General features: G+C 37.8%; 1 protein-coding gene across 3 annotated transcripts in view; it reads left to right on the forward strand.

The window, feature by feature from the left end:
* ARHGEF12 (Rho guanine nucleotide exchange factor 12) overlaps positions 1–25706 on the forward strand; it is a 139622-nt gene extending 113916 nt beyond the window's left edge. For all 3 annotated transcript variants that reach the window (XM_046637566.1, XM_046637568.1, XM_046637567.1), the window contains 15 exons: positions 760–845; positions 3705–3830; positions 5410–5524; positions 7127–7227; positions 11615–11692; positions 12835–12910; positions 13436–13603; positions 14473–14560; positions 15034–15120; positions 15253–15332; positions 15630–15863; positions 18300–18770; positions 19609–19925; positions 21024–21093; positions 21687–25706. In XM_046637566.1, coding sequence (XP_046493522.1) covers positions 760–845; positions 3705–3830; positions 5410–5524; positions 7127–7227; positions 11615–11692; positions 12835–12910; positions 13436–13603; positions 14473–14560; positions 15034–15120; positions 15253–15332; positions 15630–15863; positions 18300–18770; positions 19609–19925; positions 21024–21093; positions 21687–21697 — 2108 coding nt within the window. In that variant the 3' untranslated portion in view covers positions 21698–25706. The remainder of the gene's footprint in view (positions 1–759; positions 846–3704; positions 3831–5409; positions 5525–7126; positions 7228–11614; positions 11693–12834; positions 12911–13435; positions 13604–14472; positions 14561–15033; positions 15121–15252; positions 15333–15629; positions 15864–18299; positions 18771–19608; positions 19926–21023; positions 21094–21686) is intronic.
* Positions 25707–27700: the final 1994 nt, after the last annotated feature.

The following is a 27700-nucleotide window of genomic DNA, read 5'->3' on the forward strand; positions in this document are numbered from 1 at the left end:
TATATGTTTTTAAAAATATATATCCCATATGGTAATACATGTGTAAATATATTTTATAAATAGTAATATGTAGTATATAATCCCAGGGTGGGATAGATTTCAGGAATTAAATTATTTTATTGTTATTTTGCTTGGAACACTTGAGTAAATATATAAAAAATTCTACCTTGCTGGCTTTCCAGGAAGGAAATTTCAGACTTTTGTAGACAGTAGTATGAGTTCCTCTTGTTGTAAGTCAGTGTTTTCTCTTTGACCCTTAATTTTAGACCTTTCTTGCATCAAGGGTGCCATCACCACCTACCAACACCTGCCCACCAAATTGATGCCTTTACTTCTTTGTAGGTGGCCCTAGGGTTCACCAGCATGTACTGACAAGTTCTGGCTTGATGATACACATTGCCTGTGAACATACACATTTTGAGAGGAACAGTGGGCAGAATCACTACTGTTTAAATTTAAGTTCATTATGAGCATGGTTATAGTGGAGTCTTGACATTAAATGCATATTTGATACACCTACACTGTATGTAATGTGCTAGTTTCCACATTGTTTTATGCGTTGGCACCTGTTTTTCAGATAGAGCTCACAGGTAGCTGGATGTGTAAAAAATTGTGTTCAGATTTATATTTAAGGAGATATTAGAAGCAGCTGCACTACTATGAAAATCCTTTTTTTGAAAATTTAGGTTCTTGGTACTACCTTTAACTCAGCCTGAAATGAGTGTATACTTAATTTTTTCTATTTTTTCCCCTCCTTAGTTGGATTGAATGAGCAAATGAAGTCTGTTCGAAAGAGGAATGAAACTTCTGTTATTGATCAGATTGGGGAAGATTTGCTGACCTGGGTAAAGAAATTTGCTGTTTCATTTTATTATTTTTATAGACACTTGATGATCAGATTAAAGGTTAAATAACTAACCTTTCCAAATATGCAAACTCATCCATTTTGCAAAGCTAGTGTAAAGATGAAGGAGTCCAAATATGTCTTCTCTTGGTTAATGTCTTCTAAGTGCTCAAACTAAGTGCTCTTTTTTCCATCAAATTAAAGATACTAGTTCTTTGTGTTTAAAGAATATGGAGTAAAACAGATGTTGATAAAAATAATTTAACTGATATAGAATTTTAGCTATCTTCTGTTATCCAAATCTCAGAATTGTACTGTAAAACATAATTGTAGATCCAGAACTACCATCACAAAAGTAGAAAAGTAAAAATTAATCTTATTTGCAGTATAAGGAGAGTGTTCAGAGACTATAGTAGCTGTTTGTCAAATTCTGTTTATCTTTCTCTCTGACTGTCGGTGTATATGCCATAATATATACTTATGTGCCAAGTATTGTTCTTGGTGCTGGGAATTCAGTGGCAATCAAAACAGACATAGCTCCTGCCCTAGTAAAGCTTATGATCCATGGGAAACAGTCATTAGTTCTTTCAAGTGTGATGAGTGTTACAGAAAGGAGGGAGTACAGGTTTTTATGGGAAATATAGCAGGGAGATCTAAACTAGAACATACAGAAAGTCTTTCCAGGGGAAAGTGGGTTTGATCCAGACTTTTAAAGAAAGTACTGTAGTTAAGGCTATGAATACTAGTAAAGTATATAAAGTAGTTCTCAAAATCTTAACACAGGTTGAACAGGAACTGTTTAGATATGCCCACAGAAATTTACTTCACTATGTAGGCTGCTTGAGGACATGCCACAAGATTTTGGTAGTTCTACAATAATAAATATTTAAAAGATTAAATACTAGAAAGTTGACTAAAACAATCTTCAGCTTACTCCTTTCATTGATGGTGAGATCATAGCTCAGAATCTACTAGTCTAATAGTAAATCCCCTTTTAGCTGCTTGATTCAGGAAACAGATCAAGAAATCATAATCCAGTCTCGTTTTGCGTTATTGAACTTTCCACAGCATTTTCTCCCTCGACTCACTCTCACATGATTGTTATTCAGGAGATTCATCTTCCTTGAATAGTGCAGCTTACTCTGTGGCTGCTCTGTGCTGTGTGATTCGTGGTGTTTCTTGATCGCAGTGCAGCAATGAAAGTTATAACTGAGTTCTGTTGGCTTGGCAGCACACTACTCAACTTGAAACAGAAAATGTGTAGTGTGACCGAATATAGCATTGATTTTCATGTCAAATTTGGATTAAAAAGTTGGAAGTCATATGGACTTAAGATATAAATCTTGATTCCTAAACAGTTTCATTTGAATCTCGTATAAAAAATGTTTAACAGCAAGTGTCAAGTGAGATTCATCATTAGTAAGGTACAGAAGTACATTTGGTCCTCTTATCACAGTCCTTTGGACTGCATAAATCTACTATGTGGTAAAATAAAGTGGAGAAACCTGTTAACAGAGCGAGACAAGAAATTTATTTTAGAATATATAAAAAGAATTGTATTCTTGGTCAGTGTGATGTACCTATAAAAAGTTGAAGAACAGCAGAATGGACTAACCAATTTGGTTAGTAACTGTTAGGTACAAAGGGTTAATTTAGGGCAAAGCATTGGCCAGTAATGGTAAAAGCAAAAATCATGAATAGACCTTTATACTTACTCTATTTTTTAAAATAGTTGTGGAGAGTATTTTTTCAGTATTGGTCCCTTGAGATCACCTTACTTCTATTTAAGCTACTTATAAAACTGCTGTAAAACTGCTCGAGGTTGGGGGCGTCATCTTTCGTAAACCCAGCTGCTGTTAGTATTTGACTAAAATACCAAAAATGTGGCCAGTTTCATCTTTAAGTATTTTGAGTGTCGTATTTGTAATACAATAAGACTGTAACGGTAGAGCAATCTGTTCAAATATCACTTTGTGTGCCCTAGTTGGAGAAGAAAATACTCTGAATTTATCTACAATGCACTGCAAAACGATTTTCCACAAAGTATCTTCATGTACAAACTTTTGGAAATATGGCTTTAAGTGGCAGATTGTATGAAAAGCTTCTTTGTAAACCATAAAGCAATTATTACAAATGTAAAGATGGTTAAAAACTAATTTGCTCCATCTGTATTTATATGAGTACCTATTATGTGTGAAGCACTTGTTAGGTGTTTTATAAGAAACTTTAAAATCATGGCATATTCAGCCTTGAATTTATTAATTAAAAAATAACAGTAAAAAGTATAATTTTCAACAAAAGAGGTTCATAGGCTCATGGGTCTCCCCCAAGAGAGAGTCAAGGCATGGAGCTCCAGCCTCTGCAAAGGCGAAGCAGCAGTGATTTAATTTTATTGTGACCCAGAAAAGTTATGACTGCCCTGGGTTTCATAGTAAGAGAGAAAGCTAGAATTCCAAAGATTTTCTTCCTAGAGTGGTAAGAATGTAATTTTTGTGAAGGTGTCAGGTTCTAGGAAAATGACATTTTAATCTCAACCTTTAAGCATTTTGTGTCTCATAGTCCACAAGTGTCAACCTTTCTATCTAATTTAGAAGTGGTATAAACTGCAAAGGCAATAAGTTGTGGTAGGCTACAAGCCAGAAAACATTGGAATATGACAGGAAAGGTCTGGATGTGTTAGAGTCAGACCTTTTTAATGGGGAAACATTGGTATTCCACATAGATATGTAGTTCTCTGTTTCTTGTCACTTGAGAATACTTATTGGAGTATTGAAAGGATTGTGTTTGTCTCTCATTTTGCCTGGCCTTTCATAAGTGCAGTGTCCCATTCTCTATTGTGTTCTTTGTGTTCTTGGCACAGTTCAGCGGACCAGGGGAGGAGAAGTTGAAACACGCTGCTGCTACCTTTTGCAGTAACCAACCTTTTGCCCTGGAAATGATCAAGTCTCGTCAGAAAAAGGATTCTAGATTCCAGACTTTTGTGCAAGTGAGTTGAGTGAGTCATGTAAGAAAAAAGAAATGCAATTTTTTATCAATTGTAGAATGAACTGGGGGAATTCTGATTAAGTTCTTTACAAGGATTTTATCTATGTTAACATTTTTTAAAGCCACACATTATCTCTTAAATTACTGGAGGGTATAAAGATGACATAGAAGTCCACATTGCCATGGAAATGTTGTCAGGAAATGGCCCATGTACATTGTTAAAATAATACCGTCAAAACACGAGTGTGGGCTTACATCACACCCAAGGAAGAACAGAGCAGTGATCATACTTATTGAGGTAGATATTGGTATAGATCAAGGGTTGGTAAACTACAGCCCACAGACCATATCCAGCCCTTTGCCTGTTTTTGTAAATGAGTTTTATTGGAACACAGTGTAACAGTTTTTTATTGCTATATAACAGATTACCACAAATGTAGTAACTTAATGTAAATTTGTTACGTCACAGTTTTTGCAGTTTAGGAATACAGGTGTAGGTGTACTTTAGCTGGGTCCTCTCTCTGCGCTTTCACTGGACTGAGATCAGACTGTCAGCTGGAGCTGCAGTTCTCATCTGAGTCTTCTAAGCTCATTGATTGTTAGTGGAATTTATTTCTTTGCAAATGTGTAACTGAGGTCCCTGTCTTGCTATTGTTGGCTGGGAACTGCTTTCAGCTCTTAGAGAATGCCCATGTCTCTTTGCCATGTGGCCCTGTAAGCAGTTTACAAGATAGCTATTTCCTTTCTTCCAGGCCAGGGGGAATGTATCTCTCTGACAGAGCTTTCTTTTGAAGACTCCTCTGATTAAGTCAGACTCACTTAGGACACTACCCTTTTTGGATTAACTCAAAGTTAACTGCTAGTAACCTAATCATAGGAGGGATAACCCATCACATTCACAGCTTCTGTCCACACTCAAGGGGAGGGGATTATACTGGGTGTGTACATCAGAGAGAGGGAATCTTGGAGAGCATCTTACGACTCTTTACCACACATAGCCATGTTCCTGCATTTACCCATTTACCTATTGTCTGTGGCTGCTTTTGCGCTAAAACAGCAGAGTTGAGTAGTTGTGACAGAGACTGTATGGCATACAAAGCCTAAAATATTTACTATCTGGCACTTTACTGAAAAGCTTTCAGACCCATGTTATAACAAGCTGGGTATCTAGACTGGTGATCCATTGTGCCTGCTTGGAATGGCAGATAGCAAATTAGCTGACTAACTTTTGGTAGGAATGCCAATCATAAGGAAACGTAACTAGATTTTCTTAATATGTGAAGATAAAGGTGTTTTATCACAGAAAGCAATGGAGTTGATTATGGATGTTCTCAGTCCTTGCTTAAACAGGTAACAAAGAAGCCATTGGCTTAGTGATAAAGGCTCCTCTCCTTCACTGTGTAATTAAAGGAGCAAGCAGAAGTTAGTATGGCAGTGGTGTGTCTTGGCATGTTTTAAGTCTTGATTTAATAACCAGAACTGTGATGCTGTAGACATTTGTATGATGAATATATGGCATATGGTAAGTAATTATAGTCCTAATAAGAATTACAAGTTTACTTATTTCACTTTAATTTTAGGATGCTGAGAGTAATCCACTGTGTCGTCGTCTACAGCTCAAGGATATCATTCCCACCCAAATGCAGAGGCTTACTAAGTACCCTCTTCTATTGGATAATATTGCCAAATACACAGGTATAGCATTCTCACTGAAATTAAAAAGCTTAGGAACTCCAACTCTCCCCTCACCCCTCAGAAAAAGTTCTTGCTAAATAATCTCTCATAGCATCCTGCTTCCTGGAGATTGGGTTTCCGAATAGTATGGCAAAAGTTTCTAACAAGATTCAATACAGTCATCTTGAGGCTATTTGATTTAATGTACTCTATTAGTCTCTCTAGCACAAAGTTTGGCAAACTACAGATCATGGGCCAAATCTGGCTCATCACCTCTTCTGCTAAATAAAGTTTTATTGGAACAAAGTCCTGCTCATTTGTTGACATATTGTCTCTGACTGCTTATGCACTGCAGCAGCAGGGTTGAATAGTTGTGACAAAGACCATTTGGCTTGTAAAGTGTAAAATAGTTATTATCTGGCCCTTTACAGAAAAAGTTTACCAGTCCTTCCTCCAGTGTATATCCTATTTGCTTTGAAGAAAACTTACACTGGGTTGAAGAGATGTTTTGTATCTATATATGTACTGTCATTAAGCCCAACCAATGCATTATAATTCCAACTCTCCTGTTTTGAAACATGAATTGAATCCAAGTTTCTCAGTTGAGCTTTAGGCTCTCATACTTAGTTCTCATTAATAATTGTGTGCAATCAAACTCATGTTTCTTATGCCTGAGAATTTGAAAATACTCATACACATTAATTTTTATACTTTAATATGTCTGTTCAGTATAGTTAGACTTGTTTGGAGGATTATAATTTTGAATATTCTGATTTGGGTATTCTTTACATTATAGATCTCAACGTAAACAACACCATTTGGTGAATTTCATATTTGTTTAATGATGCAAATGTTGTGATCTATTTTCTTTCTTTAAATGTAATCTCAAATTAAAAAAAACTTATTTTGGAGTTATTTTAGGTTGTGTTATCATTAAAAAAATGTTGCTTAACAGGTCCACTGGATATAATCATGTAGGCTCTGTCCTGTGAAATTCTAGGGGGAGAAGGAGTCCCACTTGTATAGCTTACAACCTGAATGAGATGCCCTCCCTAGAGTGTGCACCATGGTGAGCCCGATAGTTGATGTATAGCATCACTTCTTGGACTTGGGGTTCATGCTATGGTTTCTTCTTTTCTTAAAGATTGGCGCCTCAGCTAACATCTGTTGCCAGTCTTTTTTTTCTTCTTCTTCTTCTCCCCAGTGCCCCCCGGTACATAAGTTGTATATTCTTGTTGTGAGTGCCTCTGGTTGTGCTATATGGGACACCACCTCAGCATGGCCTAACGAGCGGTGCCATGTGCATGCACAGGATCCGAACCAGTGAATCCCTGGGCTACCAAAGCGGAGAGCGCAAACTTAACCACTCGGCCGTGGGGCCGGCCCCCATACTTTCTTTTTAAAGATTAGTATTTATGTTGTAAGCTACTGTCATAAGAAGTCTCACCTGTCCAGAGACTATCTAAATTGAGATTCTGCCATAGGTTTTATTCTAGTATAAAAATAATTCAAGGTCTTAGTAAGTTCCTACAGATGTTGAGATAGAACGATGTCTCAGTTATGTATCTGTATTCTTTTCTGATTTCCTCGATTTTACATTTTGAATTTCTTCCCCATGTTTAGAATGGCCAATGGAAAGGGAGAAGGTGAAGAAAGCTGCAGATCACTGTCGTCAGATCTTAAATTATGTAAATCAGGCTGTCAAGGAGGCAGAAAACAAGCAGGTAAGAAGGGAAAGAAGCTACAGGATGACATAGAATATTAAATTAGTATTACCTAGAGTCTGAAATAATAATCGAAAACTATCATGGGCAGGATATTTGTTAACTGTTCATGTATTTGGGTCCAGATCATGTAGGTGGGTCCAGATCAATTTGTGATAGAACATCAGAGTTGTATTTGGCCTTTTTGAGCATCTCTTTTGCTTTTTTTGCTCTTTCATTCATCTGTTCATTCAACAAATATTTATAGAGCATCTACTGTATGCTGTGTGTAGGGTGGAGAGTGGTTAAGACAATGAGTACAATATTTGCCCAGACTGAGCGTGTGTTCTAGCAGGATACAGAGGTATTGAAAAGATTAGAGTGCAAATATTTTATATCAGTTGTGATAGCTGCTGTGTAGGAGCATTTCAGGATGCTACGAGTGTTTAACTCCTAGGGAGGTGCCTACCCTAGTTTGAGGAGGATGTTAGGTAGTGGCCATCAGAGGAAGCTTCCTTGAGGAATTGTCCTTTAGGCCAAGGCTCTGAAGGATGAGTGGAAATGTACCAAAAGAATGTGGAAGGGGGCAACATTACAGGTAGAGGGAACAGCATGTGCGAAAGTCCTGAGGTAAAAAGGAAGCATGGTCTGTTTGAGGAATGGAAAGATTAGAATAGTGTGGATCATGCCTAAAAAGCAAAATTAGAGTGGTACGAAATGAGGCACAGTAGTCCAGGGCCAAATCATACAGGGCCCCACAGGCCATATTGAAGATTTTGATTTTTATTCTAAACGCAGTAGGAATTCATTATAGACATTTAAGGAGAGTAGCACGTTCAGATTTTTCACTTTATGAGTATCACTCATACTACTCTGTGAATAACGGGTTGAAAATGGGAGAGTGGAGAGTGAGAGCTTGTCTGGTATTTTTGGCGTAAGCTGCTTTGCTGTAGACATCTTTGCCGCAGGCGTTGTTGCTGCATAATTAATTGGCAGTAAGGCAATTTTGACATAAAAGATAAAATCATGAAAAGTGAAAGAGGGATGTTAAAAAGGACATAATGGAACACGAAAAATGAATACCAAAATTAAAAAGATTTTATTGCAAAATAAACACGAAATATTTGAGTACATTTAAAATGTGTGTAGATTCATGGCAATAACTGCACAAAAAACTGATTTTATTTTGTGGGTTTTATTTCTGCTGAATAAAGGATGTAATAAAAAATGAGAAATGAATGACAAAATGAAAAAGACTTTATTGTGAAATAAATACAAAATATTTGAATACATTTAAAGTGTGTGTAGAATCATGGCAATACTGTGCAAAACCTGATTGTATTTTGTGGGTTGCTTGTACTTAAGCACGTCTCTTCAAAGTCTTTTGTTCAAAGTATTATACTTTTTCTTTTTGCTTTTTGGTTCATCTCCTCATTGAGCATCCATGACACTTTTTCTTTTTTTCTTGTTCTTAAAGATTGACACCTGAGCTAACATCTGTTGCCAATCTTTATTTTCTTCTCCCCAAAGCCCCTCAGTATATAGTTGTATATTCTAGTTGTGAGTGCCTCTGATTGTGCTATGTGGGACACCGCCTCAGTGTGGCCTGACGAGTGGTACCATGTCCGTACCCAGGATCCGAACCCCCGAAAGCCTGGGCCGCCGGAGCATCACGTGCGAACTTAACCACTCGGCCATGGGGCCGGCCCCCATGACGCTTTTCTTTTTTGCTAAAATTTCTTCCTTCATTAAGAGAGTTATCAGTTTCCAAATACTAGGATGCATAGTTGGAACTGAGCTTTGTATTGTGTTGTGAAAAGCCTCCCGCACTGTTGTTTGTTCTTGGCATATTGTCACATGTCCGTTGATAGACATTCTAAAATTCTCCAGGAAATGTGGAGCAAACTGTCAACCAGTTATTTTATCTTTTACAGCAAAATTGCCTTATGACCAATTAGTTAAGTGGTGAAAATGTTGGCCTCAAAAATGCTTGTGGCAAAGGTGTCTGCAGGAAAGATATCTACCTCAAAGGTGCTTATGGCAAAAGTACCTAGAATGGGAGAGAATGGATGAAAGGGCTCAGTTAGTAGCCTTTGTAGAGGTCCAGGATAGATGATGATAGCTTAGAGAAGTGCAAGAATTGAGAAAATATTTAGAAGGTAAAATTGACAGGACTTGGTGACTTATTTAGAAAAGGATTTGAAGAGAGGGGATGTCAAGAATGAATCCCAGGTCTCTGACGTGCACATTTGGATGGACAGGATGAGGGAGAAGCCACAGATTTGTGGGGAGATGAAAAGTCCAGTTTGGGATATCAGGTGAAGACATACAGTAGGCATTTGGCTATATGGATCCTCCTCTAAGAGGACTGTGCTGAAGATAAAAATGTCAGATTGTGAGCATATAGAGGCTAATTGAATCCCTGGACCTGGATGTGATTTCTTAGGAACTGAGTATGATGACAGCTCTGTTGGTGAGGCTGTAGGAAAACAGGAACTTTCGAATGTATTGTTTGGAGTGTGAAATGATAAAACCCCAGAGGGCAATTTTTACCTAAATTAAAAATGCACATTTTCGTACATCTACCCTTTGACACAGCAATTCTATTCTTAGTGATTTACCCAGGAGAAGTGAAGATATATGCCCACAGACTTGTACAAGAATGTTTATAGCGTAAACCAAATGTAGTATAGTCATAAACTAGAATAATACCAGCAATAAAGGGGAATGAACTAGCGATACATACAATATGGATGAATCTCACAAGCATTATGCTGAGTGAAAGAAGCCCAACGCATAAAGAGTACATATATATAATTCTATTCCTGTAACTTCTAGGACAGGTTAATCTATGGTGGGAAAAAACATCAGAAAAGGTTGTCTGTCACTGGGGATGTGGAGACAGATTAACTAGGAAGAAGCACTAGGGAACTTTCTGAGGTGCTGGTGATATTTCCTCTCTTGATAGGAGTTTGCACAGATGTATGCATTTGTAAAAACTCATGGAAAGGTATGTTTAAAATGTATGCATTTCACTGTAGTTAGATTTTACTTTAAAAAAGAACTGTAAGCAAATATTGAACTCTTCTTAATAATATGCATGCTAAAATATTTACAGGTACCACTCATAGGTGGAAGTTAGTATATTGACAAGGAGATCTGATCAGTGGTTACCAGGGAAAAGGGGGGGTGGGGGGAGGGCACAGAGGGGGAAGTGGTGTACCCACAACATGACTAACAATAATGTACAACTGAAATCTCACAAGGTTGTAATCTATCATAACATTAATAAAAAAAAAAAATTACAGGTAAAGTGTGCTTATATATGTAACTTATTTTGAAATGCATCCAAAATATAAGATACATTGATGGATAGATAGAGGAATGAATAGATGGATAGATAGAGGATAAAACAAATATAGCAGATGTTAACTGTGGAATATAGGTGGTGAATATATGAGTGTTCGCAATACACATTCAAATTCAAATTTTGTGTGTATTTGGAAATTTTTATGATCTTGGGAAAAATTCATATTCCTTTTGATCTAACAATTCTTCCCCTATAAATTTATCCTGAAAATATATCTACATGTGTGTAAAAAAGCATATGTTTAAGGCCATTGTAGTATCGTTTGTTATAGGAGAAGGTTGGAAGTAACCTACATGTCCATCAGTAAGGTATAGTTAAAATAAACTATAGTTCATTCACAGAGTTGAATACTGTTCATCCATTAGAAGAATGAGATTGCTCTCTGTATATGCTAATGTGGAGCAGTCTCCAAGATGTATTGATGAGTGATACACACACGCACACAGAGAAAGGTGTATATGAATGTATTATGTTATCATTTAAATGAGTAATACATATATGAATATATTATGCTACCATATCTTTTATTAAAAAAGAACATAGATGCACACAACGTGCACAGAGACGAACATACTTATTTACACATATATTCTATTTGCTTATTAGACTTTTTCTCATAGGCTACCCAAGAAATGGGTTTTAGTGATTACTTCTTTAGAGAAAATTGGGGGTGGGGAGATAAGAGGACAGGGTTGGGAGGAGGTTTACTTTTTATTGTGTGCCTTATCTTACCTTCTGAATTTTTTACCATGTACACAATTTACGTATTCAGAAAATAAATATAAGCTAGTTAGAGGTGAGTGAATTTGAAAAGGAGATTGAGAAAGAACAGTCAAGGAGCTCAGAGGAAAATTAGGGGAGAGTAATATCATCAAAGCCAAGGGAAGGGGGTGTTCTAAGAAACAGGGAGTTGTGAGTTGTGTCTAATGTTGCAGAGAGCTCAGTAAAATGCAGGTAAAAGTGTCCGTTTGATTTAGGATGAGGGAGGTCTTTGACAGCCAAAGCAGTAACCTTGACTCCATCCTGTCTAATTTTCAGCGCTTAGAAGATTATCAGCGTCGCCTTGATACCTCGAATCTGAAGTTGTCAGAGTACCCAAATGTTGAAGAACTCAGGGTGAGAGATGGTCTAATCATAATTAAAACAATAAAATAAAATGTACTAAAGACCTGGCAGGTAATTAACCTCTCGGTGGGAACATACATCACCTGAAGGAGTTCTTGTATCATAGATTGTCTATGTTTATGATTCTTTTCTTCCTTTTAAATATCTGGTCTGTGTGAAGATTACTTTAATCTTTCATTAGAGGAATATTTTGTGCGAAACTGTAACTTTTTATGACAGGAATTTTCAAGATACTAAAGAATATTATTTATTAAGTTTAATTCTATTGCGTTTTATAGTTTGAATAAGAGTAGGGCTGTTTACCATGGGAACTTTCCAGATTATTGAGTAAAGCAAGATAACTTGTTTTTCCATGAAACTCTTCAAAAGCATAACAGTTGAAACCATTACAGGAATGATAGTAAAATATTTATTAATTACCACTTGTATACGTGGAGTTTTTATATTAAATAACTTCTTAGGATTTTAGTTTTTCTTATACTGTTTGACTAGGTGGTTGTTTTGGCAGATTCTTTGGTGACTGTTAAAATAGACTTTTATGTCATATAGGGCACCTTATCAAAAAGCATGCTAATATGCTTAGTGCCTTAACTTCCCAATGAAAAAATGGGATTTTTCTGGAGCTACTTATACTGAAAGATGATTCTCTTATTAAGTTATTAATATTTAGAGCAAGTCTGAGTATATTACCTGGACTTTTCATAAGTGCTCTTCCTTAGAACTTTCTGTGGAACTAGAACCTGGAATTCAGAGGCCTCTTATAGATAAGCTGTGCATCATCCACATCTAGTTACTCATTAAAAAATTAAGGGATGGGTTGAGAATCTAGTGACTGAATGTTTGCAACTTCATTTTCATAAGCTGCTGTTGTCTGTGTAGAGTGCAATTTAGAAGGCAGTACTCCTGCATGCTTTTCTGCAAGATACCTTTTCTCTTTTAGGAAAAATCTATGCGGCTTACTTTAAATTTAAATTGGTCTATATTCCATTTTCAGTAATTGACAGATATCAATAATGATAGTGAATGCAAATAGTACCTTTTATATTAAGAATTTCTTGAAAAGAAACTATGTGGAATATCATCTCACTAAGTGCTTGGAAATAATTTGTGTGTAATTCTCTTTATTTTGGCAGAATTTGGATTTAACAAAAAGGAAGATGATTCATGAAGGGCCATTGGTTTGGAAGGTGAATAGAGATAAAACTATTGGTAGGTTTAATGTTTGTCAATTTTGGTGAGGGTGGAGAAGAGAAAAGAATAGCAAAGTTTCTTTATGCAAAAGAGAAGAAAGAACCATTCACAATTTTCGGTTGCAGTAGTTAGCAGTGCTATTTTGTGTTACTTATACATTTATAGAAGATTTGCTTATGTTACTTTGTTATTTGTGAAGTGTGTTAAATATTCATTTGGGGATGAAACAGAAAACTTGGTCATGATTCAGTCCTGTCTCCATCATTTTTGTATTCTAAGTCTAAGCTTTCTTTAAACTACTACATCTCAAACTATCTGTGGTGAGGAACCATTGTTTTTTGTTTCCCGTCAGTCACAGACTGACCATTTGGCATAATACAATAAAAATGAATTATTAAAAAATGAAATTAAGATAGAAGCAAGTCAATTTTTAAAATTTACTAGATTTAACAGAAATAAATTTTCTCTGTCAAGTTGTTAGAAAATGTATAAAACACACCTTGATTTCTGTACTAATCATCTTTCCTACTTTTTTATTTCTAGATCTATACACTTTGCTGCTGGACGACATTCTTGTATTGTTGCAAAAGCAGGATGATAGGCTGGTATTAAGGTGTCATAGTAAGATTCTGGCATCTACAGCTGATAGCAAACACACATTTAGCCCTGTCATTAAGTTGAATACAGTGTTGGTTCGACAAGTGGCCACAGGCGAGTATGTCTACTGAATGACGCTGACCTCCAGGTTCATCATGAAGTTGCATAAGATATTCAGTGTTGTTTAAGTAGCACAATTGGCATAGAATTTTGTTCCTTTTATATTCTTATATAAATTAAATGAAATTTATTTCATGCTCAGAAAATGAAATGAGTTTATACCTCCAAATTATTTAGAATGCCTAGATTCTCTGAGTAATTTTCTGCATTTGAAAGTTGTCTGCATATTTACTTTGATCTTCATTCCATGTTCAAATCATTGTTACACACCAGTGGAGATAGTGAATTGGGAGATATTCTAAATGAAAAGACTTTGATTAGAATGTTCTATGTTTTGACTGGTGGAAAAACAAGTAAAATCTGAAGAGGTGGGTGTAGTTTTGGTTTTTTGAAATCAGTTTAAGTTAGCAAGTTCCATATTGCTGTATTAATAATGAGATCCCTTTCAAAATTTGTTAATTCCATGATGGCAAGATAAATTTATGACCTCTTTTCTCCAGTACGCACTGAATAGTATTAACCATTTATCAAAAGGGCAATTCAAAATAAATGTAAAAGAGTCATAGGGTTCAGTAATTTGGGTACATTGACACCTTCTTGTTTCTGATAAATTACTGAGGAATCAGTTTTTATGATCTTTGTTTTATTTAAGTATAGTAAATACAGTATAAGATACAGTAAGTTGCACAGATTTTAAGTGTATAGCTTGATGAATTTTTTACAAAGGGAACGCATGTTTACAAAGTGGACACATGTAACCTGTACCTAGATTAAGATGCAGAGTAATACCCAGACCCTAGAAACATTCTTCATGGTCTCTGTAGGACATATTGTTAGAGTAATTTTTGTCTCGTTTTTTCCAGATAACAAAGCTTTATTCGTCATCTCCATGTCAGACAATGGAGCCCAAATTTATGAGCTGGTGGCACAGACAGTTTCTGAAAAGACTGTGTATGTATTAGCTACCTTGCTCTAATATTTTTATTATCCTGAATATAATGTTCCACAAACTTAACTTTGTTTTTGTAATAGGCTTTGAAAACCAAAAACTATATGGAAACGAGCACTTCCTCTCTCTTCTTTTAGAGATATTCTTCTAAGAACTTGTTCTTTTCTAGATTGATGTCTCTTACTTTGATTCTATTCTATTGAAAGTATCTTTTCTAGAGAAGAAACTCTCGGAAGTGTCAAGTGAAGCTTTTTAATGGGTAGCGTATCCATAATATTGTTAGGTTTTTCTTTAAGGTACGGAATTGTTATAGTCTCTACTTAATAATATGTTGCCAAAGTAAAGATTATCTCTGGTAGGGTTTTTTGTTTGTTGGTTTGGTTTCTGGTTTGTTTTTATTTTTCCTTTCTGAGTATATTTAAAGGGCATTTCTCTCTCCCTTTTGTATTTTGGGTTCTTTTCAAACTTCCTGCAGCTGGCAGGACCTAATCTGTCGGATGGCTGCATCAGTGAAGGAGCAATCCACAAGGCCAATTCCACTGCCAGAGTCGCCCCCTTGCGAGTGAGTGTGCCCTTCATTGTAGGGGGACTGACTTTGTTTTTGGTCAGAAAGGGAACAGGTGATTCTTCCATTTTGTTGCAATGATGTTTAGTCACCTCGTGAAGCTGAAAGATTGTTTTCTTTCTTCCATAGAGGAGACAATGATGAAGAAGAACCTCCAAAACTAAAAGTAGAACATCATGGCATTTCAGTCACTGGTCTGCAGAGTCCAGGTAAACTGATCTGTTAAGTTTACCTGGAAGAATGTAGTCTATTTATTACTTACTAAAATGCAAAGAAACTTTCACTCTTGGTTTATGCAGGTTCTGGATCCACTATTCTCTTTAACACACCTTGCCTATGAGCCCTCTGTGTACCATGTAACACTGCTGAGTGCTGGGTATTTCACTTAACAGATGATCTCTGTAGCTCACGTGGTTATTTTTGTCCAAGTATTTCCTGAATGCTTCACGTTAAAATTTAGAAGTTTTGTTTAAGATATATTCTACTTTTTCCGTTCCGTTGAACAGACAGAGATTTGGGATTAGAGTCTCCCTTAATATCGTCAAAACCTCAATCTCATTCACTGGGTGCTTCTGGGAAATCAGAGGTAGATGATCTCTTTGTGGCTGAGAGACAGTTTGCAAAGGAGCAACGTGCAGATGGAACTCTAAAGGAAGTTGGAGGAAATTATCAAATCACAATCCCAGATCCACACTTGCCTGTCTCAGAAGAACGGTGGGCATTGGATGCACTAAGGAATTGTAAGTTTTATTCATAAGTTAACACAGATACTTATTAAGTACCAGAATTGTATAGTGTACTATGTAGCCATTTGGGGAGAACCCAAAGAAGTATAAACTATGACTTTTCCCTTCAAGAGTTTTACAATCTAGTTGGAAAACTTCCCTCCACCTTTTTAAGTAAACAAACAATACAGGTGTGTTAAAATTGATCTGGTGGGGAGGACCAGAGAAGGGAAGTATCAGAAAACAAGACAGATGTGATTAGGGCCTTGCAGAATGGGGACAATTCAGGTAGACATGCGGAAGAGTAGAAGTCATTGAGACAAGAATAACGGTAGGACCAAAGCACACAGGCGGAAAACTCTGCGGGTGTTCAGAGAGCAGGGAGAAGAGCAGTTAGCCCACAGTAGACAATATAAGGTGAAGGCGCCGTGGGAGACAAGGTGGAGAAGGCAGAAGCCATGTTGCCCAGTCCAGCTGTCATGAGCTTGAATACCAGATTGAGTCCTCTGAACTTTAAGGATAGCACATCACAGGGTTCTGAAGGCTTTTTCAAACTACAGATATTCTTCTAATTTTCTTGTGGAGATCGTAGTATTCTCCACATGGCCCATCCTTCACACACACACACACACATCCACCTACGAGAATGGGTGGTCCTTGTCACTGTCTTAGCTGCCTCCCTCCCCCACAAGCCTGGTTGAGAATCAGTGTTACAAATGGGAATGTAGTACATCTCTCAGGTGTCTTGGAGGTAAGAAAAGGCTGAGAATGATTGCCTACCTGTAGAGGACCATTTGAAGTTTTTAAGCCAGGTATGACTAATGAAAAAAGATTAAGTGGCTCAAGGTTGTGAGAGGATTTCAATGGAAAGAACTTTGGAGTGATGCAGTTACTATTAAGCTCTTGTAGTTGTCTGGGCTTGAGGCTGAAAGGGTTTGAACTAGAATGATGTCAGAGGAATAAAATAGTGCGGCGTCAACAAACACAACCATTGACTTGTTTGGATACGAGTGCAAAGGAAAAGGACTATTTAGAGATAATTTCAGTATTCTTGTCAGAAATAAAAATCAGAAAGGATCACTGTTGTCCACTGCCACACTTTGTTTTTCCCTTTTTTTATTTGCAAGAGCTTATGAGCTCAATTTTAAAACATGTTGAGATTAAGATTATGAATGGCAAGCCATTTAAGAGGAAGTGATGAGCAGGAAATTGGAGTTTTAAGACTGGACATTTGGAGCGAGGATAGGTACAGAGATGGATTTGAGTGTCAAAGCCATGAGAATTTATAGCATCTCCTAGGAAGTCAGTGTAGAGCAGAAAGACAGAGGGCAAAGACTCAGACCTCCAAGGGACTGTTTCCCTAAAGAAACAGAACATAGAAGTTAAGCCAGAGTTGAAAGTAAGGAATTGGTCAAGTTCTTTAAAATCTAATTTATTCTGGATTCTCTTGAATTAATAGTTATGATGATTTCTGATGGTTGACTAGCATTGTCCCAGTAACTCTATCATTGTGTGAATGACCGTATAGCATACACTTGCCCATTTAAAAGTGAATTGATTGTATTTTCAACGACCTAAGGAAGCTGTGCCACTAGTAAGATCATTTCTTAAAAACTAATAAATATTTCTTTCTCCTTTGAAATTGTACATGCTACCAAATCATTGGAATTAAGTTTTTTTTTTTTTTAAAGATTTTTTATTTTTTCCTTTTTCTCCCCAAAGCCCCCTGGTACATAGTTGTATATTCTTCGTTGTCGGTCCTTCTAGTTATGGCATGTGGGACGCCGCCCCAGCGTGGTTTGATGAGCAGTGCCATGTCCGCACCCAGGATTCGAACCAACGAAACACTGGGCCACCTGCAGCGGAGCGCGCGAACCTAACCGCTCAGCCACGGGGCCAGCCCCTGGAATTAAGTTTTATTACAAGGCAGTTTTACTTTCTTCTTCACCATTTAAGGAGATTGTTTGGGTTATTATAAATGATAAAATAAATGTTCTATGTGTCTAATAAAATTAGAAAAAATAATGCCTGTGTCTGTAGTGTCTGCTTCTGCAGAAGAAAGCAAGACTTTCATATTTTTTTGTCTAGCTTAACACAGCTTTTCAACTTCCTTTTAAGAAATACCTTTAGGGTATTCCAGTTATATGGAATAAAAAATAGAGGCAGGCAGGGTGTTGGTTATTTAGCAGTTCTAAATAGGAGTTCACCTCAATAAGAATGCTTTGATCTTTTCACATCTAGTTTAATTTTAAGTCTCTAGATGGTGCTTTATTTCATTTTCAAGGACAAAAGAAAAAACGATTGTGTGAAATAAATGTTTTGACTATATGCTACTAAATAGTTCTTACTTTTAGAGAGAATTGCTAATTCCACTAACGAACTTAATGCTGGCCTTCTGCAGTTATAGTTGTGAATGTATGTGTTTTTTTTCCCCCTTCCTAAATTTTTTAGTGGGTTTGTTGAAGCAGTTGCTGGTACAACAGCTGGGTTTGACTGAGAAGAGCACTCAGGAAGACTGGCCACATTTCCCAAGATACAGGACAGCCTCTCCAGGGGCACAGGCAGACAGTGGAACCCAGAACTCTGAAACTCTCAAGGCCTATCATCCTGGTGAAGGACAGATGCCCTTTAGAACTGGAACTGGTGACATTTCATCTTGTTACGGTCCACGGACTTCAACTGAATCTTCTGCTCCACAGGATTCAGTGGTACTGGCTTTCCAAGATGGCCAGGCAAGTAACATTTTAGTAATGGACCACGTGATTATGACCCCAGAGATGCCTCCTGCAGAGCCAGAAGGGGGTCTTGATGAGAGTGGAGAGCACTTTTTTGATGCCCGTGAAGCACATAGTGATGATAATCCATCAGACGGTGATGGAGCAGTTAAAAAGGAAGAGAAGGATGTTAATTTGCGCATCTCAGGCAAGTTTCTTTCATACTTAAACTTTGATTTTCATTGTGTTAACTGTCCTGTGTGCTAAAATGGATGTTGTTGGGGCATCCAAGCATTATCTTGTGTGTGTGTGTGTGTGTGTGTGTGTGTGTATAGTGTTTGTTCTTTCATGCAATAAATAACTACTGAATCTGCTCTATGCTGGACCCCATCCTAAGTGCTGGGAGAGATACAGCATTGAATAAAACACAGAAAAATCCACTAGTCTTGTGAAGCTGAAGTATTACTAGGGGAAAGAGTAATAGTAAATAAGTAAACAGATAAATAGATGTCAGTAGGAAGAATTAGGAGGAAAAGTAAATCAGACTAAGGGGTGGAGAGTAATGGAGCAGACAAGGTCATTGGGGCAGAGGGCCTCTGATGAGGGAATGTGTGAGCAGAGACCCAAAGGGAGTGAGGGAGGAAGCTGTGTGGATACCTGGAAGCAGAGGGTTCCAGCAGAGAGCAGTGCACAGGCTGCAAAGCAGGAGCAAGCTTTTTGTGGTTAAGGAATGTAGGGTGAGGGAGAAAATGGTAGGAGATGAGGTGGCAGGATCATGTAGGGACTTCGTAGTTTTCAACTTTTAACTTTGAAAATGCTAACTAATATAAAGTTATTCATAAATTACCATGAAAGTTTTCTAAATTTAGCTTTAACCAGAAGTGAGAAAATTTTGATGTACTTAAAACTAAACTTGGGAATTTGGGAATTAATGGCTTTTCTCCCTCTTTAATAGCCTTTAAAGTTGTCAGCCTATCCCCCTATGTGTTTTCTGAGGGGATGATAGCAGCACTAATCTCATCAAACCGCTCTCTCCCTGTCAATAGGAAACTATTTGATCCTTGACGGCTATGAAACAGTGCAGGAGAGCTCCACAGATGAGGAGATTGCTTCCTCGCTTCCCTCGCAACCCGTGACAGGCATCCCCTCTGTGGACTGTACTCACCAGTGGCAACATTCTCCCCAGAATGCTCGTTCTGATGGGGCAGTTTCACCGTTCACCCCAGAATTCCTGGTCCAGCAGCGCTGGGGGGCTATGGAGGATTCCTGTTTTGAGATCCAGAGTCCCCCGTCTTGTGCAGATTCACAAAGCCAGATCATGGAGTACATTCATAAGATAGAGGCTGACCTTGAACACTTAAAGGTACCTCAGACTTCAACATCCTTAGGACTTGGTTGTTAGAAACACATTTAACAGACAGGAAGTACAGAATGATTTAAATGCTGATGTTGATAAACTTGTTAAGGTTCTAGATTTTTATATTTTCTTTCACCATTATCCATGAATAGACCTGGATAAAAAACTGAGATCAGCATTGTTTATCTGGTTACAAATCACAAGAACAGAAAAAATTGTAGCTTTATAAACTGCACGTTTGCATGGGTTCCTAAATTTAAGAAACTAAACACATTTGGGATGATTGGCCGGCCTCCACAAGGAAACGTGAACAATAAGCTGAGATAGCTGGGGCCTGTGTTGTAGTCATGAACCCAGGCTGGGAAATGCTTTAATTTGCTGTAACCTGTTAATTATCTGTGAATTGTTGGATGTTGGTAGTTTCCCAGATGCTGTGACAGATAGAAATTGGCTCTACTGGCTCCTGTCATTTAGAAACCTAGGCGGGAATGAGATTTTTGTAAATTGGTAATAGAAGATGTCATTGTATTAGCCACTATTTCAAATGACTTGTGTGGTAATTTCCAAGAAAAGGACTTTATCTTAAACTTTGCTGTCAGTAGACACAGCTGCTACAGCCCAAATGTTTTATCATGACATCGTTTAGTTAGAACAGAGTTAAAAGTGTTCTTAGCCATTCAGCTAAAGGCTGATCTCCCTTAGTTTTTCATCTAGTAGATTGTCCCTTCTTGGTCTGAGTGTATGTGGTGCCATCCTGTGGCTGAGGAGCTGAGAAGTCTGCGAGGCCACAGTGGGTGGGCGGGCTTTGAGGAGTTCATGCCACAGGAGGCCATTTTCAGGGTGACTCCTGGGGCTTAGGAGAGCCCATCTTTAGTGGCCGCCCTCCCCTCTATCTTTTTATGTGAGAAGGTTTTAAGTTAATCGCTCAAGGGAGAAAACAGGTAAAAGGAATGAAATTTACTTTTTTCCATCCTAACAAAATTTTTAACCATGTTAATGTTGAAATTTGGAAGCATGTACCTGTAATATAAATAAAGCCTTCTTTCCTGTTTTCCACAAAAATTATGATGTTCAAATGAAAAACTTATGGGTTTTATTTTACAGAAGGTGGAGGAAAGTTACACCATTCTTTGCCAAAGGCTGGCTGGATCGGCCCTCACAGATAAGCACTCAGGTAAGTGAAAGTTGTGGATTCCAGACTCCAGAATCAGCCTGCCTGGACAGTACATTGAATGAAAAGACCTATTATTCTTTGAAGTGGAAACCTTCTGAGATTCCATTTCTTTTTTCTTTCTAAAAACCTGCTGTTTCCAAACATCATGTGTGAAGCAGAGGCTGTGGTCTGCTGACTCGGCTCTTCCTCTCCTAGGAGGAGCTGTGGTTGTCAGTTCCCGGGCCCCCGCCTCTTCTCTGTCTGTCTTCCTCTTGGCAAAAGCAGAAGGCAGAGCAGTGGTCAGCCGCTAAAGCCTAGGTTCTGTAGGCCGTTTGCCAGCGCTGCTGTGACTCCCTCGTGGCGGAGGCTGGGTCCTCTTCAGGTCTTGCTGTACTTGCGTCTCTCCTGGCAGTGAGAGCAGTGTCCCCCATGACAGCACCTGAGTCTGTGTTCAGTGCAGCAGGTTGTACTCATTTGCTTACCTGCTTTCAGCTGAGGCTGTTCTTTTCCAGAAACAGAGATAGACCCATGCCCACAGATTTCATAGGTATTCTCTAAGTGTTAATTTGTTCGTTCTTCTCAATTTGGTCTCCGCATATCTTTATTCTTCTCAGATAAAAGTTAGAGCCGTGCGTCCTGGAGGTGACTGAAGGTTGTTGGATTTTGAGCATCGGCCTTGTATCAGCACATCCTGGCTCCAGTGTGGACACAGAGCGAGTGTGTGACAGAGGATCTGCCTGTGAACCCCCTGGGGTTCGCCATGTCCCAGGGGCCCCAGAGCGGGACTAGTTCTTCACAGTCTGGCAGCTGCACTAGTCTGTCAGTGAGGGAATAGCCATTCTCTCACTCTGCTCTCCTCACTATCAGAAATTCATTTTGATTCAGAACAAAAACCAAATGTATAGAGCTTTGGGTGTAGGATATGAAATTTTACTTAGACTTAAGAAAAAGAGAAAATCAGATGTATTTATTTGACTTCATTCCGTATTTGAAAGCACATTTTAATTTTTATTTTGCCATGTTTTGTTTTAATTGAGTAGTGAGAGTTTTAGCCCTTTGTATTTAGTACACCCAAGGATCAATTGCTCCTGAAGCATAGTGTTCAGGATGGGGTATTAGGAAGTTGGGTAGAGAGCTGAAGAAGAGGAGGAAGTAAGAAGGAGGAAGGAGGAGCATCCAGCCTTCACTAAACTATGCCCCATGCCCTCTACTGTCCAGTAGGCTGCTTCCCCGCGGGTCACCTCAAAGGCATAGTGTGCCCGTGGTTCCTCTGTGCAGAGGACTTGAGCTGTGTGCTGCCCAGGTGGGCAGAGTAGGTGGGCTTCCTCCAGCCTGAGGCAAGCACCTCTTCTCTGTAGCTGAGATCCATCCCCAATTAACAGGAATCCTCAATGTACTAAATAGCAGGCACTTGAAAATGGGTGTGTTTTCTTCTATTGTCTTCATTTCTATTGAGGGCTGGGATTTGGGAGGGAGAGGAAAGCAAATTTTATTTTCTTGACTATAAATTTGTTATTCTTGGTATTGTTTCATTTTTATAATTATACATTAGACTTTGGCACTTATGTAAAATTATCCCTGCAGATTAAGCAGGAAGTAAAAACAAAAGGAGATGCTTCAGATGGTGGCAGGGGTGGGGGTTGCTGAGGAAGGGTGGGATGGGAGCGGGTAAAAGAGTTTGGGAAGGTTATCTAACTGAATCACTACTGAGTTGAACAATGGCTATCATTAGCCACGGGTACTGCTGATTATAAGGCCAGTAAAGTTTTAGTACCTGGAGGTTTGACTCTAATTTTTGCACTGATGGTGCCAAAGGGCTCTTTGAGTTACAAGGAGAGCCAAGAGTGGAGTGGAGAGAGATGGTGGAGAAGGCAGAGCTGCTCAGACCAGCTCCAGAAGCACTTCCTCTGACTTCACTGCGGGAGCTTTCTCCACCCTGGGTGCGTGACTGACCTTAAAAATTGCAGACCAGAACATACACTGGACACTGCAGGCAAGCTGTTGGTAACTGCCTGCTCTAGAAAGAATAGTAGTATTGGCAGCACCCGACAGAGGATAAATGTTTCAGAATTGTAACTTGAGAAGATCTTCAATTATATTGGCTTTCTGTGGTTTTCTTTGTGCATCAGGTATATATGTTTTGGAGTATTTTTGCCAACTAAAACTAAATCATTTGTCAAACTTAAAATTCTGGTAATATGCAAGGAGTTCATCCACTGCTTATATCTTTTACTAGTGCCCTCTGAACTCTGTGGCGAGTCTGGATGTGGTTTTACTCTTCCCTGCAGTCCAATATATATTTACATTTTCCTCCTCATCATAAGTGGTAAGGATTCCCAACTACTCTTATAAACACCACTACAACTTAAACAAGCTCATTTATGTCCAGATTCCTGTTTCTGTCTTTTCAAAACTGATCTGTTTTTAAGTAGACCAACTTGCATCGTTGGACCTCATCTGTAAATTAGAATTATATTTTGAGTCATAGACCAAGTGTAAATTAAATCAGAATGGGATTAAAAATTTTAGAAGCAGAAGCTAATATATAAGTGAAGCTTGGAACTTGAACTTCCTGTATCTCTTCAGAGAAGCAAGTAGAAACCAAATGGTTATTGTGCTGCTGGAAATAATGTAGTCGTTCCTGCCTAAAAGGGTTACACCTGTGGCTACTTGACACTAATACCATCATTGGGCAATTAATCGGGAGAAAGGTAAATATAAATAGAACTTTCATCTTCTGACAGTGCAGCGTAATTACGTAATTCTCTAGCACTCATTTAAGAAGCTTTGTGGGTTAGAAATGTTTTGGTTTCTCTTTTAGTTCAGCCAATATCTTGTCCTTAGCAACTATTTGCTTTTCTTTTCCTGCAGTTTAACTTCTCCTTAGAACAAAAACAGGGCTAACTGGAAAAATACTTTGACCATAGCTCTAAATAAATTCATATCTAGATTTTCAAACGAAGCCCCAAAACGAAGTCTAATTCTGAAAAGAACTGACGATTTTAAGTGTTCTTTTTATCTTACTAGCCTAAATTCTTCCCTCCTCCTTCCCAGCCTAGCTTCCCAACATCTTTTGTTTTATTTTGACCATTATGATCAGATCCATTTTACTCTGATACTATATCTGCCTTTCAGGATGATGGAATTAGATTCTGTCTTTGAGAGAGACTAGTTATTATCAAAGTTGTTTTCTCAAAGTTACACGACTAGAAGTTAGAATCTACTTCCATATGGAAGGGTCCAAGGGTGGTGGACAAAGCAACCTTCTCAGAGCAGGAGAGCTGGGTTTTAGCTATTGAAGTGACCTGCCATGACCCTGTGCTCTCTCCTGTGGGCCTAATGGCTCCTTTGCTATTAAGCAGCAAGTGACATTTGGAGTGTCTCCTTCTTTTTCAGAGAACAGAGTTAATCAAGGCAAATCAGCAAGGCCCCAAAGTGCTATGATTTCAATTATGATTACTGCCCTAGAAGTCATATATTTTGCATACTTTAAAATCAGCTGAGACTGTTTGAGTTATCTTGGCTAAACTGTAACTATTTATTGTATTACACTGCATGGAAGGTGTATTTCTTAAGCTCTTTGGCTTTTGGAAGGTATATTTTTTAAGCTTTTTGGTTTCCTTTCCCTAAAAACAACAACTTAACAACTGTTAAAAAGAATGAATTCCTTTTAAAACACTTTTTATTTGTTTTTGGAGGAGAGTGGGGCTAGCTAATGTGATAGTAGAGGAGAAAAGTCCATTATTTTCTTATTTTTAGAAGCTAGAGAAAATAATTATGTTTCCCATGAATTGTCTTTTACTTGCATACTTCCTTTTTGATGCTGGTAAGTTCGGGGTGTCCCATGGCCGGGACGCTGTCTCCTGCAGTGGGGTGTGGTGGTGTGTGAGTGCCTGGAGCTTCTGTCAGTACTCCCTTCCCTGTACGTCACAGAGGGCGCCACGGAGAACTGTGTACAGAGGACCTCAAAGTAGAAAACTAGCAGGACCTTCTAGTCATCTTTGTGCTGGCTAGGCTTTTCCCCCTAGTATCAGCATTTTTCTTTTGTAAATCATGTTTTTTTCTGACTTTTCCACCCTTTTTCAAAGTGAACTGCAAAACTGATCTTTCCTCAAGAAAAAGAGTTTCTTTTGCCTTGTTCCTTATGCCTTCCCCACTGGTACTGATGGTTTTGATAATAAGTTGGTAGAAAAAAAATGTACCTCCTAGAAGGAAGCCCTGTCCGCCATTTCCAGGTGCCAACGGCTAAGCAGATATACTGCAAAAATGAGAACTTGATGTGCACACTGTAGGTTATTTTTAATAAGCCTCTTCCTACTAGAACATTTTATTCTCCTTGTTCACCATACAATCATGTACTCTTTAACAGAAATTACTTAAAAAAAATCTGGAACTATCTAAAAAACTTTATTAATAATCATGTATTTTTACTGATCACATTTTGAAATGCCTAAAAGACTTTATTGTTCTAATTATCCAGATGTACCTTTGTAAAATAGCTCTTTTATGAATTAGCTGATAAGGCTGTATGTTTCTGGAACAAAATATTGGTCATCTAAAAACTTTCTGTTTTCTGGGTTCTGGGAAAATAGAAAATGAGAGTTCAAATATTAAATATGCTTAAAGGAACCAAGTATGTGACTTGTTTATTTATATTCTTGTTGATTTGTCTTATAAAAGTTATAGTAGAAAAGTTTAGGTGCCAAGGAGGCCTTAATTAATCTCACTGGCAGTGACTGTCCCACATCTTCCCGCTTATTAGAGCATCTTTCCTAGTGACACTAGCCAGTTTATCTCTGTAACGTATAAGCTTCCATGAGGACACTAACAGCTGGATTGGCCCAGCCTCCCGGGCAGCTTTGTGGTTGTTTTTTAAACAGCTTTATTGAGATATAGTTCACATATCATGCAGTTCACTCATTTAAAGTGTACAATTCAATAATGTTTGATATGTTACATTATTAATTGTTTAAATTATGGTAAAATATATATAACATAAAATGTGTCATTATAACCATTTTTAAGTGTACAATTGAGTGTGATTCATGGGGCAGCTTTTCTGGCTCACTTGAAGATAACTTTAGTTTAATGCTTCCCTAAATGAATATATGATGTCTTTGTTACCATTCTTATCCCCAGTGCTGGACTTCCTCACGTGCCAACATTTCAACTCAGAAGGCTCACTGAGTTTTGGGCTTTTTTGCATATTGGTTTTGACACAGAGTTGTAATTTGACTTATTCTTGGGATGATATTTTAGTTTTCAATCATTCAGGGACACATTTGGCTGATAGATGTAATAAGCATAACAAAAAAGGCTTAGTATTTTGTAGGATCTTTTAGTTAACCCTTTTAAATATCAAGGATATTCAAAGATAACTTTGCAGAAATTAACCTTTATGTACTCTTAGCTCTGTTTATAAGTAGAACAAATAAATAGTATAACAAATAAATACCCAGACGATTCCCACTTGCTCTTAGATTACCACCTTCTAATAGGAATGGAGAAAGTAAAATCCTGTCTTTGGACGTGAGCAGTTACTTCCACTTTCTGTTATTTTTCCACCCAAGTGACTGGTTCACCAAAGGTTGAATACCGACTTGAAAGATAGGAGAGCCTGTCCTGATGAAAAAGCTACTTTTTAAATAAACTTGATATCTTCCTACTTTGACAAATGTCATAAAACATCACAGATAAATAGCTACATGTAGGTGTTTCCCATTTTTTTGTAATGTCAAGTCTAATTTTTGTTACTAATTGAAAACACTTCCTCAATTTTAGCTGTCAGGAATGTGTGTGTTTTGCCACCTGTTATTACCAATGAGACATCCTCATTTCCTGAGCATCAGTGAGGCCTGGGTGTGAGCTCGTGTGAGGTGGGTAGAGCTACTTCTGTTCTAGTCTTTTCCCTTCATTTGATTAGGGGCTTTGGGGTCCAACTAGAGGTCAAGGCTTCCTTTACAGCACTTGATTTCAGGGGACCCCTTTCTCTGTCCATGTGACCATGGGGTTGGGACCTGAACACATTCTGATCAATAACAGTAATTGGGTACATTTTGGTAATCTTTTTAAAATTTTTGGAGAAGAATCTTTACAGAGAAATTTTTTCTACTATCTGTTATTTCAAACATTAAAGGCAGGTAGCGTGATACTGTCAATGGTTCTCAATCTCTTTGATCTCAGGACTGCTTTATACTCTCAAGAATTACTGAGGACCTATGGAGGAACTTATGTTCATGTGGATTACATCTATTGATATTTACTTTATTAGAAATTAAAATGAGAAAGTTTATTATGAGAAAATTAATAAAAACATCATTTAAAAATAGGGATAAACTCATTGCATGTTTTTATGAAAAATTACTATTTTACACAATAAAAATATTTATTGAGAAGAGTGTTTTATACTTTTTCAAATCTCTTTAATGTCTGGCATAATAGAAGAAAACTGGATTGTCATCTACTTCTGCGTGCAATCTGGTGTGATATGTTGTTTTGGTTGAAGTATATAAAGAAAATTCAGCCTCACACAGAAATATTTTAAAAAGGGGAAAGTATTTTAATAGCCTTTTCAGATAATTGTGGCTATTCTTCCTTGATACTAGACTGAAACTTGATAAGTGGTAGT

This window comes from Equus quagga, chromosome 14 (genome assembly GCF_021613505.1).
Source record: "Equus quagga isolate Etosha38 chromosome 14, UCLA_HA_Equagga_1.0, whole genome shotgun sequence".
Classification (NCBI taxonomy): domain Eukaryota; kingdom Metazoa; phylum Chordata; class Mammalia; order Perissodactyla; family Equidae; genus Equus; species Equus quagga.